Source organism: Lepidochelys kempii, chromosome 15, assembly GCF_965140285.1.
Source record: "Lepidochelys kempii isolate rLepKem1 chromosome 15, rLepKem1.hap1, whole genome shotgun sequence".
Classification (NCBI taxonomy): domain Eukaryota; kingdom Metazoa; phylum Chordata; order Testudines; family Cheloniidae; genus Lepidochelys; species Lepidochelys kempii.
Window position 1 is genome coordinate 29,410,958 of NC_136394.1, and position 17,451 is coordinate 29,428,408.

The 17,451-nt window shown below is 39.9% G+C and overlaps 1 protein-coding gene across 4 annotated transcripts in view; it reads right to left on the reverse strand.

Annotated features, from left to right (window-relative positions):
• Positions 1–17,451, reverse strand: part of SVOP (SV2 related protein) — a 41,584-nt gene that overhangs the window by 22,139 nt on the left and 1,994 nt on the right. For 2 of the 4 annotated variants that reach the window (XR_012155140.2, XM_073313526.2), the window contains exons 2-4: positions 4,510–4,670; positions 1,770–1,855; positions 494–592 (exon numbers count right to left, since the gene is read on the reverse strand). Coding sequence is in view for 3 of the 4 variants with exons in the window: in XM_073313526.2 (XP_073169627.1) it covers positions 494–592; positions 1,770–1,855; positions 4,510–4,670 (346 nt within the window). In the remaining variant the exon portion in view is untranslated. Of the gene's footprint in view, positions 1–493; positions 593–1,769; positions 1,856–4,509; positions 4,671–12,172; positions 12,363–17,451 lie in introns of those variants that run through there. The other 2 variants (XM_073313527.2, XM_073313528.2) reach the window with 2 other exon arrangements.

The following is a 17,451-nucleotide window of genomic DNA, read 5'->3' on the forward strand; positions in this document are numbered from 1 at the left end:
CTCTGAGGGCTCTACTTTCAGGATTATTAGAGAGCCCAGCTCAAACAGAAAATCCCACTCTACCCCAGGGCTCCCACTCCTTCCATGTACAAAGGAGCTTAGACTTTCCCAACAGGGTGAGAAAGCAGGTCCTCTGAAAAGATGACCAAAATTTACAAACCCTTTCTGTGAGTCAAGGTGGGGCGTCTGAGTTTTTTTGGGATAAGCCTGGGTCAATTTATAAGTTTGGCTGGAAATTACATTTAATGGGAAACCCACATAAGGCAAAATCTGCGGTTCTGGCTGAGTTTCATATTTTCAAATTCTGTCTCTTAAAAAGAAAGGCTCCTACAACACCAGTGAGCCAAAGTCAGAGAGATCCATACTAGTCTAGTCTCCTCCCCTTTGCAAAGGCCATGAACAGATTTTACATTGTGATATAAACTATAATGTCTGAACAGCAATGAGTATAAAAACCTTACAGAATACAGGAGCTGTCAGCTATTTTTCCTACCGATGTAAGCAATGCAACCTGCCAGCTTGGTAATCGCCACTCACAATGAAGCTGAGGAGCTAGGATACTTAGAATCATCATTTCCATTGCATCTGCCATCTAGAAGGGCAATAAAGAAAAAATAATGACTGCCTGAATAGTATCATTATAACAACCAATTATATTCCTCTTTTAAGTTAACACCTCCCTGCTGAAGCCATTCCTGCTGTGGAGGTATAACATGGCAGTGCAGTTTGAAAGACAGATATTGTATTGCAGATTTGCACAGTGCAGTGAAATAAGCACTATATTTTCTGAGCATTAGCTTTACACTGGGATATGAGCACTTCAAAACTCATTTCTCTTTGCCCCCATAGCCTTGGAATGGTCTGCTATGTTAAAGTAGTTAAGCCTATGAGATATCAGAATTTTTAGTAGGTAGGATTCAAAGAGCCAAATTCAGAAGTGGTGCATAAGGTGGTGTGAGTCTCAGGGAGTCTACGTTATTTTAACTCCTTTTTCTGGTTACTTAGCAAGATTTGTATTAGCTTTAGACTCCCCTAAAAGCAGACTGAGTTAGACCTACTTATTGCCATATAACTTATAACCTCGATAACTTATAATCACCGCTGGTTTTGGTCCAAATACTTTGAGAAATCATCTGTGGGCCAAAATCTACCTCAGTTACCCACAGGGATATACATCAGGGCAGACTGTAATCCTATATATAGACAATAATTAGAAAATGAAGGATCTAGACATGTTTAGCCAAAAAATATTACAGAGGAGGGGCATTATAGCTCTTTATAAGTAAAATATTGACAATTAAAGAATAGAAAACAGAATCATTTGCCCTGGATACCAACCCCTAAAAGCACTGGGCTGATGTGCAACAGGGATATATTCAGCTATCAGGAAAACCATGTTGATGATGAATTCACAGAGAATATAGAACACTTTGCCTAATGTGATAAATATGGAAAAATCTCTAGCTTGTTTTTAAAGAAAAGTGAGATTAATTTACTGTACGTGTAATTTGGGACCCTTCCTACCTGAAGCAAAGTTTTGGAGTACAGGATCCAAATGGTTCCTTCCAGCCCTGTCTTATAAGACATACAGAAAAAGCCTAACCAGGTCTCATTCTGGTAGTTATTAACATTTCAAGTCCTTGTTCGTTACATTTTTGTTTGTTTGTTTGTGTTTGTCCCCGAGCATGAATACATCATGTGGATATTAGTGTATTACATGGATTCCTTGAGGGGCTGATATGCCATTGCCCTTGGCAACAATTACTTGCCCATGCTAATCCAGTAAGAACAGAGAGCTTCCACTGGAATTTCCCAAACCCGATGGCTTCCACCGCATCTTCCACCATAAAAGTATCTAGAAAAGAATCAACAATTCTGGTTCAGCGCTGCATTCCTTTCCCTCCTACAAGAGCCATACTCTAAGACAGAGCTTCTAATAATACATCTAATTAATAATAATAATTTAATAACAGGCTAAATCCTTAGGGCTTTATTTAGTTTTTATTCAATTCTTACTCAGGCAAACTTTCATTCTCTTCAAGGATTTTCCCAAATACAATAATTCTAAATATTAATATAATGTCTTACATTTATACAGCACTTTTATATAAATCAGTGTAGTCCCAATGACTTTGGAGGAGCTCCAATGATTTGTAAAAGCTGAAGACTTGACGCTAAGTTTAACGGGGACACTTCACCCACCACTGAAATGCAGCATTCTTTGGAGTGAAGCACAGCAGCTGTTTAACAGCACACAGCAATACTATACAAGAGGACAGGAAGTGAAGGATATTTTATCCAATTAAAATTACAGAGGGAATCTAAGAAGGTAGAATGTAATGGTTTGAGTTGATACTTTGGCCAGGACACGTGGACAATCACTGATACTGTTTCTAAAAATGCCCCCAGGGTTTTGAATCTTGCAAATGGTCATGCTTTGGACCACAGTTTTATGTCTCATCTGAAGACTATCAAACATCTCCAGTTTACTATCTTGGACATTACAAACCACATCTGTCTAAAATTTAGAATAAAAAGATGTCAGTATAAATGCATTTTTATTTTTGTAGTGGTTGAAATCAGTTTAAGTCTCAAAGTTTTACCAATACCAACTATCAGTAAATATAAAGTCAACTTCTCCATTAAAATGCCCTCATTGAAGAAAAAGTAAAACTTCAGCTAGTCTTGTAATACACTGCTGGAAGTCAGGTCCCAAATAAACCAGTGCTGAGATTTTTCAGAAAGTCTGTATGTGGTTTCACATCCATGTGTCTGAGAGACACAGTGTTGCCGTAGGTTGTATGTCTCTTCAATGCTTTTGAGCTTTCCTTTAGGGCGGATCGCAAACAGAAATTCTCTTCATATTAATGCAGTCCAGACCTTCCCTGGTACACTGAGCTCTTTGGAGAGATTCACCCAGGTTTGAATATTATTTTGGGAAACTTAGAGTAAAATAAATAAATAGAAAGGCACAACTGTGCAACAGAGAAAATGCACAGTGAGCCAGAAAACCCCAAATAAAATACTCTAAAGAAGTATTATAATTATTATAATAAGTATTATCACATTATAATTCCATCCCACTTCTTCCACCATAACTGAATGAGAAGAAACAGAAAAGGGAAAAGAAACACAGCCCATACTATGCAATCAGTCTACAAGTCACTCCAAGTGCTACAGTGCATTCAAATTACATCAACCTCTTAAGTAAATAAGCTCCCTTGGCTGGCAATTGTCCCAGCAGACAAAAGCTGGAATGCTCAGCTCAGTTTCTCCCCCTGGACAAGTGGGAGCCAGCAACACTGCAGAGGCTTCATCCTCAGGCCATGTGTTACTGCTCTAGTGAGCCCTGCAAGATGATTTAGGAGCAGCAGTGATCAGTTCTAAAGGGAAGTTATCCAGCCCTCTCAAACAGAGGAAAGATGTGGTGACCCAAGACCCAGTTCCAAGGAGGATGGAGGGTTACAAAGGCAGTAAAAGTGCTTTTTTGGTAGCAAACAGGTAATTCTCCCATCTTTCCCCTCCTGGAGGCCATGGTGTTCCTGACTGGTGGTGTGTTCTTCTCATTATGGATATGGAGAGAGATGTGGTGGAAAACGGTAAGGAAAAATACTGAACAGAAGTGGATGAACAAAAAATATCCAGATACACTGTGATTGTTAATACTAGGTCAACAGAACATTTTGAATTAAATTAGTCACATTTATATTGTGTTATCCAAAGGTAACAATCAAGTACCTAAAGAAAAATGTGCACATTTAGTATTCAGTGCTGAAATGCCCCAAACAAAGAAGCTAGGAGAAATTCCACTAAGTACTCAACTATCTGCATCAACTCGTGTCATGCAGGCTACCAAACAACTGTCAGATGCCATCAGCTTTCAACCATCATGTAATTGAACGTATACTACAAAATTAACATACCAAGTTAACTATCCTCCATCTTCCTGAAATAGTGCTGCAAGGGCTCAGTCCAAACCCACTGATCAGGATCAAGCAATAAATCCTAAATATGCTTTTATTTGACCTTTTGACTCATCTGAACTGATCAGTATGTCAGTTGTATTGCCCTATAATCTACAATATCTAGATATGGGTTTAAGATCCCAAATTCAGATCCAGATCTTGAACATTCCATAATTTTGGAGTGTTTGGATCCAGAGTTTTGGTTTGGCAAGCTATGAAGACAGGAAGGATTTGGAAAATATGGAACCAGTTCTGGATTCATACTTTGACCATCCCCTAAATTCAGGTGTGTTTTGATCTGAGAATTGCTTTGGCTCCAGTTCTGATAACATCAAAACAAGGAAACAATCCAACCCCCTCAGAAGACGGTTTAGTTAAATGGTGACGTATCAGCTGCATCATAATTAATCCATATTGTTATTTATCACTTTGACCTGCAGGTTTTCTAGTTCTCTAAAACCAGTAGGCTCAGGCTTGGCTGCAGTTTGAGTGAAATGTAGAAGCCACATCCCTTTTCTAAGAGGAGAACCAAAGTCCTGCTTACCATCAGTTGGATTGGCAAATTCCTTTGGCACTGCAGCTCCATCCTCTAGCTCTATAGCCTCTAGCTCTGTCCGAACACCTTCAATCTGAATTTCATGCTCTCCTGAAATGGCATCTTCATCTGACCTGGAACTTTCCCCTGTTCGGCGAAACTTGACCACCCTAAGAATATAGAAATGAGAGTAAATTCTCCTGTGGGTCTTTTCTTGGATAGTAATATGATTTGCTGAAGCTTCATTTAGTTATGTTTTATTAACTATTATTTTACTAACTTCTATAGTGCCTGTTGCTGTGGTAGCAGGACCCTTTGAGATTAAAGCACAAACCAAAACCATTTAACCAAATACTAAGCAAAACAAATGTGTCTTGTATCATGCTTTGCGGTGTAAGCCCAGCCACTAGATGGGCTTACACCGCAGATCTTACGGAAGATCTTAAGCCCAGCCACTAGATATGGAAGATCTTAATTTTAAAACTAACCTCCTGTTTTCTCCCTACCATTTGCATCTACAATGGATGAGCATTTGGATATCTAACCACCTGATTGAAATCACATAGTTGGCCATTGAAATGTTAAGCATTCATATTTAGGTTCTGAAAGTGGATGTTTCCTAGCCTATCTTAAAACAAGAGGTGAGCTATCAGATATCCAAGTCGCATATCATTCAAGGCTTTAAAGACCATTAGTGATGCCTTGAATTCAATGTTTGTATTAACAATTTACAAGGTTTAATCTTTTTGACAGCAAAGTTTTCTTAATGCCAATTGACTCAAAGGATAGGGCTGCTGCATATACAGTTAACACTGCATAAAATCACTTTTTGACAAAAAAAAAAAAACGAGTGTATGAATTTAGTGCAGGCAGAAAAGTGCCAGTTTGACAGCACTGGAGACTGAAGTGCTCTGTTCACAGAGTAGGTGTAACATGCGTCACATAAGGGAAAGGTTTCAGAGTAACAGCCGTGTTAGTCTGTATTCGCAAAAAGAAAAGGAGGACTTGTGGCACCTTAGAGACTAACCAGTTTATTTGGTTAGTATGCAGTATGCATCCAATGAAGTGAGCTGTAGCTCACGAAAGCTTATGCTCAAATAAATTGGTTAGTCTCTAAGGTGCTACAAGTACTCCTTTTCTTTTTACTTAAGGGAAAGTATCCCCACAGTCTCCTATAAATTTATCTCAACCCTGAACTGGAAGGACCACCTTCTGAAAGTGAGAAGGAAGTTCAATTTTCAGGACTCATTCAATCCTCAGCCTTGCTGCTGAGATTACCAGCAAGGCACGGCCCAGTTAGAAAGGATTATGATGGCAAATACAGACACTTGACTACTGGGAACCAAAATGAGAATCACCAAATTATTTCACATAGGGTACCTTACAGCCATCAGAGAGTAACAATATCCATTCACTTTCACAACTGACTTGGGATGAACATGAGGTAGTGACCAAATGTAAAAGGCTGTCACATTACCAGTCTCGCTAGCCATTTAGCATCCCTTGGTTCATTTTTAAATATTATCATTCATCACTTCACCTACTATATTGAGGTTCCAGAAACACACAGATAACACAACTACTTTAATTCAGATTATTTATTTGAATAAATATATTTAGACAATTCCATAATGCTAAAGACACAAGCTCAGTTTAAGACAGTAGCATGTAAAAGCAATCAGATTTGTAGTCACAGATCTATCACAGTGACCATCTAGAAAAAAGAAAGTCAATTTAGTGCAGATAGCCAGTTGTTTTCTAATATTGAATTATTTTATGAATCCTGCTTCATTATGTAATATTTAGCTACCTGCCAAATTTCAAGATTTCTAATTGTCCTCTGGGACACAAATCAGTCTTCTGAAAACAATGCAGAAAATTAAATACAGTCCATTTCTACAACAAGGACAAAGCATTTGAAACTAAATGACACAACTTTATTTAATCCATGTGCCTGTACGCATGTAGACAGACAGACAAGTAGTCAGAAAGAAAATCCCTGGCAAAAAATAACTTACAATTCTGTGCTGTTAACATGAACAACTATATGTAAAGTTATTATTTGGTTGCTTATTAATTTGGTTGCTCTGCAGATCCATCTTCTGATATTGTGACAGGGAGCAAACTATTTTAATATATTTTAATATATTTGATTTTATTAAGTTAGACCATGTATATGGAATGGAGGTCCAATCTTGTGGCTGGTTACCTCCCTCAAGGTGTGGGGAATCTTCAACTCCCATTGAAGTGTATGAGATCTCAGCACCCCAGAGGATTCAGGGCACACTTATATTGGCCAGTCATTTTCTTAATCTTAATTTATGTGGATAGTATGGTTATAATCAATGTAAACAGTTAGGCTGAAAACATCAAACATTACTTACCAAATCAAGATGTCCTTACTTGGTTTTCACTCAGTCTTTATTCACTCCTTACTTTGGCATACTTCCAGGGATTTGCCTGAGTAAGGAATGAGTAAAAACCAAGTAAGGACTTGAGTATTTGGCCCTGAGCTGAGTTGATGGGACAAAATCTGCCCTGTGTTGTGCAGGTATCACTTGTGGGGGGAAGAGAGCCTCTTCTACTTGATGCAGCAGCAGGACAAGATTGCAACCCAGAGCTTAAGAGAGTTCTAGGGATTAAGACTGCTTGTACAGGCTGCTACAACACTGCCCTAAAGGTTTACTGGGCATTCTGATCACACCAACAACCAGCAAAGAAACAGGTCCAGAAAGTTTTGCATGCAGTTGTCCCTCTGTTTCCTCTCATCCTGGCTCCCTAAAAAGTAACCCCATTTGTGAGACTAGCCAGCAGAGCAAAGAACCACAGTGAAAGTCTCTGCATGTTAACAGATATTAAGCAGTATTTTACTTTTCTTGCATACAAACAAATACTTCATTTCTAGAAAGTTTGACATTGTAAATATATGGTAGCTTCTTTTGCTGTTATTATATGCATAGCAAAACCTTTGAATTCTTGATCCATAATCTTAGATGATTCCTATAGACCGCCCCAGAAAAGATAAATTCGCAACTGAGAAATATAGCAGTGAGAAACTACTGTAATTGCCTGCCATTTTGAACTTTAGCCTCTTCAAGTTTTCCCCAAAGAAAGGTAGTCAAGATTTGGCCATTTTTATTCATGTACAATTATTTTAGAAATAGATCCCATTGGGATAAAGCTGCTTTCAGAAAGGAGACTTGCTCAGGACTATAAATATTCACAACATACAACAAAATGGAGGTACACATGACTGTAGTAAAGCAAATGAAGAATAAATGTGCTATCTCCAGATTTACAGATTTGTGATTTACATGCTGTTTATAAAAAACGGAAGGAAACGTTTACTAAAGTTCCTTATTTACATAATCATGTAGGCAAAAGCCACTGGAAATCAAAAAGACTTTTTTTGCACCCTTCTTGGAAATTATTTTGGACTTATTATCCTGGGGAATAGATATTCGTTGAGTCTTTTGAAAGAAAACATAACGCTACAGCACTTATTTCTTATTTCAATGTACAAGGTTATTATCTAACGTGCAATAATCACTTCCCAACTCTAGTCATTAAGAGTTTGGCCCTGCACAGCACAAGTGCAGAATAAGCACACGGTATCAAGCGATGAGTAGGGAGTACAGGGGAACCCAATCCCGCATTAATGAAAGTGCTGCTGCCCAACTGCCAAACGACTCCTGCCTAGCAGTAGAAGAGAGGCTGAAGGAGCAGCGAGCACATCGTTCAAAAAACGTGCACATCCTGCTGTGTAATACGGTGTTTTCAGTGTAATACGGGTTTTTTGTTTTTTTTGTTTTGTTTTTTGGAGAAACTATCTTAGCCTTGATTGTGTCTCTTCTGGTCTTCAGTAACTTAATATTTTTAGCCTAGAATAAAGATTAGCTGTGATGGTCTTTATCTTATTTAATTTCATTTTCCTTCTCTTTAAGGGACAACAACATCAAATACCCACCAATTATCCTTACATGCTGCAGCTGCTGCAGTCAGACATGCACATATGACAGTTTTAAAAGGTGAAGTGAAAGACTTTATACTTGGCAAGCCTGATGTCATAAATATAAAGGGAAGGGTAACCACCTTTCTGTATACAGTGCTATAAAATCCCTCCTGGCCAGAGGCAAAGTCCTTTTACCTGTAAAGGGTTAAGAAGCTCAGGTTACCTGGCTGGCCCCTGATCCAAAATGACCAATGAGGGGACAAGATACTTTCAAATCTGGAGAGGGGGAAAAGGCTTTTGTCTGTCTGTGTGATACGTTTGCCGGGAACAGATCAAGCATGCAAGCCCTCCAACTCCTGTAAAGTTAGTAAGTAATCTAACTAGAAAATGTATTAGGTTTTCTTTGTTTTGGCTTGTGAAATTTGCTGTGCTCGAGGAAATGTGTATTCCTGTTTTTGTGTCTTTTTGTAACTTAAGGTTTTGCCTAGAGGGATTCTCTATGTTTTGAATCTGGCTGCCTGTAAGATTATCTTCCATTCTGATCTTACAGAGTTATTCTCTTATCTTTTTTTATTCTTCTAATAAAGCTCCATTTTTTAAGAATCTGACTGGGTTTTTTGAGTCTTAAAAATCCAAGGCTGGTTTGTGCTCATCTTGTTTATTCTCAAGCCTCCCCAGGAAAGGGGGTGTAAGGGCTTGGGGGGATATTTTGGAGAAATAGGAACTCCAAGTGGTCCTTTCCCTGATTGTTTGTTAAATCACTTGGTGGTGGCAGCATTTACCTAATCCAAGTGCAAAGACTTTGTGCCTTGGGGAAGTTTTAACCGAAGCTGGTGGAAATAAGCTTAGGGGGTCTTTCATGCGGGTCCCCACATCTGTACCCTAGAGTTCAGAGTGGGGAAGGAACCCTGACACATGAGTTCTGTATTTCTTCTGCAAAAGCTGATGACACCACTAGACCTAAAATAGGGCAAAGTGCTGGGGAATCAGCAAAGCTCAGGTAAAAGGACTTTGATCCATGAAAAAAACATCAGGGGCTGAGCCTCAGCTCCATCCCACCAGAGTGTCTGTGCAACTAGGCCACAGCCACTAATACAGGCCATGGAGAGGAGTAGTGAACGTGGCCTGCTGTTTCCCTATAGTGCAGAGTTTTGGTTTAGTGGAATCAGGCAGTACATAGATCACACCATATTGCTGACCCATCCTGGCACATGCATTATTTCTCCCACTACACCCCACTTGAAGACCTGTAGTCATTCATCACTAAAATCTGTGCTGCATATGGGTAGTGGAAAGGTCCAGCATCCACCTGTGTGGGAATATCACTGCTATTGCTCCCTTGAACAACTGACTTGCAAAACATTTTAAGAAGTTTTGGGTCTTCTTCGGGTACTCAGGGTATCCCAGGATTTGATCCACTGCATAATAATGCATCCCTTGCATTAATTCCTTGCATTCTTTATACTTCTTTAGTAATGCTAACAGCTGCAACAGGACAAACAGAGCATTTGGTCTAAAGGATTTAGGCCTTGGCAGGTAAGCAAAGGAAGAACAGATGTTCATCAATTTTTGTTTTAAAATACATGCATTTGTAAATTTGAAATCTAATTATATAAGACCAAATCCTGGTCCTGTTGAAGTTAATGGCAAAAGCCCCATTGACTTCAGTGGAACTAGGAGTTAGCCCATGTTCTGTTAATGATGTGGGATATGTAAAGGATTTTTGCATTCAGTGGAAATAAAAAAGGTTCTCAGTTCAGGTTTATGCTCAACTCCATTTGCAAATTTAATTCTAAATTCTCCCAAATGTATTTTTACCTCAGTAAAACCAGAATTGCTTTGAATTTTCCTTTGCTGGACCTAAAACATGAATGAAATAATTTACTACTTTCTTACATTCTCTTGAGAATTGTCATTATAACAATGTCAGCTTGTCAACAGAATGCATATTTAGTCATCATATGATCTACAAAGCATGTATGCTCGCAAATACATACTGAAAGTTGTACTTCAGTAAGATTTTTATTATCAAAAGGCAATTAATATGAATGTTCCATTCATATTTTATGTACAAAAGCTTTATGAGCACCAGACTTAATTATGTGGGATGTGAATTGACTTGTTTTCTGTTGTATTTTTGCTATTTTTAGCAGCACCATTATCTGTATAGTAAATCCACACGCTAGAATTTCAGCACTCCCAGGGCATGACCCCAAGTCCTCTGAAGTCAATGGTCATACTTCTATTGACTTCAGTGGGCTTTGGATCGGGCCTGTCATACCCAATTTCTCTTTGAGGTTATAACTGAAAATTGTTCATACAACATATATCACTATTTTACAGTGTATTATTAGGTTTCATACAAAATATGTGCTAATGAATACCTGTCTCTTAATAAAGGGCCTCATCTTGAACCCCACCTATTAATAAGTATATTGAGGTAGTACCTAAAGAGTGACCAGTTTGGGGCATCATGGTGCTAGATGCTGTACAAACATATTGTAAATGATCAACAAATCCTATTGACTTCAATGGGAGTTTTGCCTGAGTAAAGACTGAAGAACCTGGCTCCAAACCTCATTGTAAGGAATAAAACACAGCTCTTGAACAAAGAACTTGTGAAACTATTTGAAACAGAAGAAAAACACAGTGATGAGTTTACTGATGCATACCTCGGAAATTCTTCACTAATGAAGAACCTTGTAGAGCTGCATTTTTGTGCAAGACCCCACAATACTGAATAAATCCAATTATTCCTACACTGTAAGGCACTGTAGATAATTATTAAGTACATTAAAATAACAGAATAGAAAAAAGATGGCCTAATGAAAACATGCATCATTTCTCTTCTGAAAAGCAGAATTGCACCATAACAAATGGTTTTCAACACAGCCTGAAGTTCATGTCATTGTATAAGCCTAACTGATTAAACATTTAACTAAATTATTTAATTTACATCATCTCAATGTTATTTTTAATTCAGTTCAATCCTTTATTCTCTGCCTCCATGAGTCAATGTTTTATAAATATGGATGTGTTTTAAGCAGCAAGGCAACAAAGCATGGAGAAAATGTAATTATTAAAGGATACCTCTCACATTCAGAAGAAGTGAAACCATTTCAAAATGACAAAGCCAGCAATCAGGTTGTTATCAGCTCTTCGCACAGATCTATCATTTAGGTACAAACAGCAAGGAGTTTGTCATGCACAAGCATTCCTTGTACAGCAATGTCTGCATCTTCAAACCACACAGTTTACAAACACCAGTGGCCCTCGCTGCAAACATACCCTTTGATGAAACGTTGTGATCTGCAATCAGTTGGCTGCATGAAGTAGAAGGCTAGGGAAGATGCCTACCTTGGCACGATGTTATTTACAGATGCAATCCACATTGCAAATGCATTGCTAATGTTTCCTCTCACTAGAACGCTTTGCACCCTCCGAGATTATATAACCACCTCCCACATGCACACCCACCCACCCGAAGTTCAAGTAAAAATAAAAATTGAGTGACTTAATAAAGCAAACAGCTCCCTACAGCAGATCCAGGGATCAAGGATGCTGAACCTGGGCAGACAGACTAGGAAAATGGCCTGCTTCCTGTGGCCTGAGCCATTTCCCAGGAATAGTTTCAATTGAAAAAAATCACTGGGATTCACATCCTGCAGTTTGTTTAAAAAAAAAAATCCCTGTGTGTCTCTGTCTCCCCCTGCTACTTACGGCAGCTGTCTTAGCTGGAATAAATCATCCTCCATTGCCAGGCTGGGTTTGGTAGAGCTGTTCTCATTGCTCTTACATTGTGGTTAATGGAGAGAGGCTGGGATTTCAGGAGTGCTGGCTGCTGGACAGCTCCCTCCGCTACAGCAGCAGCAGCTGCACCAGCAGCCACTGAAACAAAGCGGCAGCCAAGAGGGAGTGGAGGAAGGGAGGGGAAAGAAAGAGAAGACCTGGGGAAGAGAGAGAGAAGCTGCTGCTGATGGAAGTCCAGGGCAGGAGGTTGCTCTGGCCACAGAAGCTCACAGATTCCTTACTATTATTTTAGCAGGGTGGCTGCTGTATTTTTGCTTTAGTATTTTACCGGATTCTATGAGGGTGCAGTCCCTGTGATCAATATTTAGTGTGAAAACATCTGCTTATTAGGAAGATGTAGTCTCAGGGAATATTAAACACTACAGGAAAATGCAGTTAACATTCTAATGAGGAGTCACAAATAGAAGGAGGTTCAAAGTTATCTGGGGTGAATCTACTCAAAAGGGGCAGCAGAGGGTCCTTAAAATGACTAGCTATTAACTGGCTGAGCTGTCCAGCTGCTTCCTTTAATGGGGGTTTCTCAGAAAATGAAATTAATTTAGATAAATGACAGACAACACCTACACACATACTTATGATGGTAGATAGAGTAAAACCTATTTTGTGTGACCCTGGGAGTTGGGTGCTTGACCCTCACTGAAAATCAATGGCAGTTAGGTGCCTAACTCACTTAGGCACTTTTTAAAATTCCACCCTAAGGCCTTGAGATTGCAAACATTTATGTGTGTGAACTCACTGCATGCTGTTCACATGAATGAAGCTTGCAGGCTCAGGCCCTTAGTTTGGAGATACATTGGAGCAGTCTCTTAAGGCAAGATATTGCCTAGTAAAGGTGATCTGTTGTAGAGGTCTCACAATGTTTACTTGTGTGTGCACCTGTACTTGAGTGAAGTTGTGCAAAATATGTAACTTCATTATCTGAGAGAATGCACCATCAACCTAGCACACCTTTTCCTGTTGATATTCTCCTTCTACAGGATTTTCCTATAGATGGAAAGGGTAATTTAGCTGTGTGTGACTGGATATTTCTATTATTCCTTTCCACAGAAAGACACAACAGAAAAAATTACAGGAAAAATGTTCTAGGAGGATGATGAAGAAACAGTATTGCTTTCTCCCCTTGGCAGGGTTTGTGTAGGCAGAAGAAGCAAGGGCATGATCACTGAACAATGCTGACTCTGAGGATCTATGGAGAATCCCAGCCCCAACGCTGCATATGTAGGAACATCCAGGTTGAATGCCTGCCTTCTGTGTACTGACCAGCCTCCCACCCCTCGGATGGCTGGTTCAGTGGCCATGTTGCTCCTGACTCCCCTTCTATGCCTGTTTGGAACTTCATGTTTCAAGTGCGGTGAAAGCCAGGGGCGGGGTGCTAATACTGCAAGGAACAGCTGTGGCTGTGGTGAGAGAATCCTATGGGTAGCAGCTGCCCCCTAACTGCTGCTCTTTGGCCAGCCAGTCCCTCCAACCATGCACATACTTTAACAAGTGCATTGCTGATACAGAAGGGCTGCCAGGAGTTATATAGCAGGAGATACATTTCCCATCTTCTCTAGGGATGACACAGTTGCTCCCTAATTCACCGCGGGACTTTGTTACTGTGAAGTCACTTATTCCTACAAAATAACTTGAGGGGTTTCCCTATAACCAGAATTGGCAAATTTGCATACTGTGCACTGAAACAATTTGGGACTTCCCCTCTCCTCCACGGGAAACAATGGGCTAGATTCTAGCCTGCATGTCCGACAAGATGCAGCACAGGAGTCAGAGCCTAGGTGGAAAAAGTGTGAAGGTGACTTTAAACCCATCTCCATAATTCTGGGCAGCTCCAAGGTCTGATGCCACCCCTAGCATTAGGTAAAGCAAGCCCAGGAGCCACTGTAATTTGAGGCAGGCTTGCATAGCTATCTATGGGCTTTTCCATAGCCTAGAATAGCCAGAGCACAGAGTATTCTAGGCACTTCTCCTCTTGCCCCTGGCATGATCCTATGCTAACAGCTGCACAGGAGCATGTCATAAGGCTACTTACATGAGCCCTACACCACTGTTGTGCTATGGAAATTCCCTAGGGGCCACTCTGTCTCCTTTATGGCATAAAAAGGTCACGGCAAGAGACAGAATCTCAAAAATGTAGGACTGAAAGCGGCCTTGAGAGGTCATCAAGTACAGCCCCTCACCCTGAAGCAAGACCAAGTAAACCTACACTATCCCTGACAGGTGTTTGTCCAACCTGTTCTTAAAAACCTACAATGATGGGGATTCCACAACCTCCCTTGGAAGCCTATTCCAGAGCTTAACTACCCTCATAGTTAGAAAATATTTCCTAATATCTAACTTAAATCTCCCCTTCTTCAAATTAAGCCTATTACTTCTTGATTTCCCTAAAGTGGACATGGAGAATAACTGATCATAGTCCTCTTTATAACAGCTCTTAATATATTTGAAAATAGTTATGTCCTCCCTCAGTCTTTTTTTTCTCAAGACTAAACATGCCGTTTTTTTAACTTTTTCTCATAGGTTTTCTAAACCTTTTATATTTGTTACTCTCCTCTAGACTCACTCCAATTTGTCCACATCTTTGCTAAAAAGTGGCTCCCAAAAATGGACACAGTACTCCAGCAGAGACCTCTCCTAGAGTTTTGAAAGATACATCCTAGTTCACAATAGTTGGTTCATCTGTGCCCACCCAACCACCCACACTATGGGCTAGATTCCAGCTAACTCCTATGTGGGTGTGCACTGGCAAGTAGGAGTGAGGAGCTTCCTCTCTCCTTGTGCAGTCCATACAAGGGCCAGGTAGAATTGCAGTCCCTGTGCTGAACGGAGTGCAGGGACTGCTCCCTAATTAGTAACAGCTCCCCTAAGAGGAAAGGAGGAACAAAGAGTAGGTGGAACCAGTGGTTCTCCCCAATCTCTGTGCTGGCCAGCATTGTTGTTGGCCATCTGGTAGGGAATGTGCTGCAGTGCTTCCCTTAAAGACTCATAAGACAAAGGCCAAAAGAACAAAGGAATCAGCAACAAAAGATATTGCTAGAGCCAGACAATATTTCCTGTTAGTGTTTGCTGGCTAATAGTTTAACCCAGTACTGATTAATTCTTGATCACTGGCTAAGATTTTAGATTTGCTGCTTTCTCATATTAAGAAAGTAGAGTTGGCAGTAATTCTTGACAAGCCAACTGGTTCTTAAGTCCTGGCTATAGAGACAAGATGAAAAAATAATGGCCAACAAAGGAGGAGCAAGGAATTATTCTGAGGGACTATTAAAATAAACCAGCATCCCTCCACACACCCCTGTCATGTCACTTGAATACTGGAAACATTCAGAGGCAGTGACTGATTCAGCACAGAGAGATGAAAGAGGTCCATAACCCTGGAATAGAAAGATTCTCAATGTTTTTTAAGGCAATACATTTATTTTAATAAAAGAAGATAATAGTTCAAGACAGAACATACAGAGTTAAAGAGTCTTCAGCAGACAGGATTGACCACCCGACAAAATTTAATCATAAATTTCAAGAAGATTTGTGTCTTCTCTTCGGAAAATCCAGGTTAAGGCAAACACAGTTCAATTCATTAAATGATCCAAGAAGGCTGCTATGTTCCACAGAATAAAATGCTGCAGATAAATCCACTACAATGAGGGGAGTTATTGAACTGAAACTGCTAAGGGAAAGCCGTCATTACAGCCCTTAACCAGAATTGGCTCAGCAGGGCAGACTGACCTAATCCCAGAGTGAAATTTATCCACAAAATTGTCTCTGACAAGATGAGATCACAGCAACTGTATGTAGCTACAGCTTCTTCCAAAATCTTGGTAGTAAATGGCATTTTAAATTAATGTCCTATTTGAAAAAGGTCATTCTGTAGCAGAGAGAACTTTTTTTTTAAACAATACAGTGACTACCCTACTCCTTTACTAAGCCAGGTGCCTCTGGATAAGACAATTTATGCACTAATTAAAGGTCTAAAATAGCAATATAAGGTTCCCGACACCAGTGCTACTCAAAGTGGTGGTCCGCGGACCGATGGCGGTCCGCGAGCCATCGGCTGCCGGTCTGCGCGCACACTGGAAAAAAAAATTGCCGGTCCCCCACATCAGATAGCTTGAGAAGCACTGCCATACACTGTCCCTCTCCTCCTGCACTAAGCATTTAATAGGCATTAGACATTTATGAGAATGATACATTCAATGTGCATCCTACAGTTGCCAGGCCTAGGTTTGTTTCTTTTTTAAAATTTCTTTCTCATCTTCTCTCTAATGCTCCCCTGGTTCTATCAACCCCCTGCTGTCTATTCCCCCTACCCTTCCAGCTGCTCTCCTTCTCTCTAACAGCTGCTCCCCTGTCATTCTGCCATGCACTGAATGATCTCAGGCAAATAGGAGCTTGGTCTGAAAGACATCTAATATGCCAGACATTTGGCTAACAAAAGCCCTTAGAATCAATTTAGTAATTAGTTGAAAATGAAAATGACTGTTAACTGCCAAGGCCCCTAATAATGAGTGGCAGCTGCCATCTTGAGGTGCTCTCAAAAGTCTCAGTAGCATTTCCTGAACAGATCCACTGCCTTTCCACAGTCTGGGAGGATTCTTCCTCTATCTTCTCTCCAATGGCTGCTGTGCCATGCATGCCTGTTTATTCTGGCTTTGCACAGCAGAGAGGATTTGGGCCTAACTGAATTAGGGTTGCCAACCCTCCAGGATTGTCCTGCAGTCTCCAGGAATTAAAGATTAATCTTTAATTAAATACTATATCATGTGATGAAATCTCCAGGAATACATCCAACCAAAATTGGCAACTTTAAACTGAATACACGTGAAGATTTCAAAATTATTCATAAATATTTATTGAAAGAAAAGTGTTCCGTATCAGTTTCTATCTGGCTGACTTGTTAAGCCCAGAGTTCTATTTTACCTTTGCTAGAGTGGATGATAAACATCATGTACCCCTAAAGCAGCCTAAGGAAAGTAACTCCTGCCCTGCTTTAGACATCTGACATCCCTGACTTGCAAGACAAACACAGAAGTCTGTGAACAAGTGAAAGCCCTTCTGTTCATCTTTATAATCTGTGATTTTTAACTGTTCCAAAGTATTCTATTAATATTACAGTCTGTTTTTCAAGATTTAGTTTAAAAAAACATTTACTCATTAAATTGGCCTATATTTTGTCACATCCACTTACATTATCG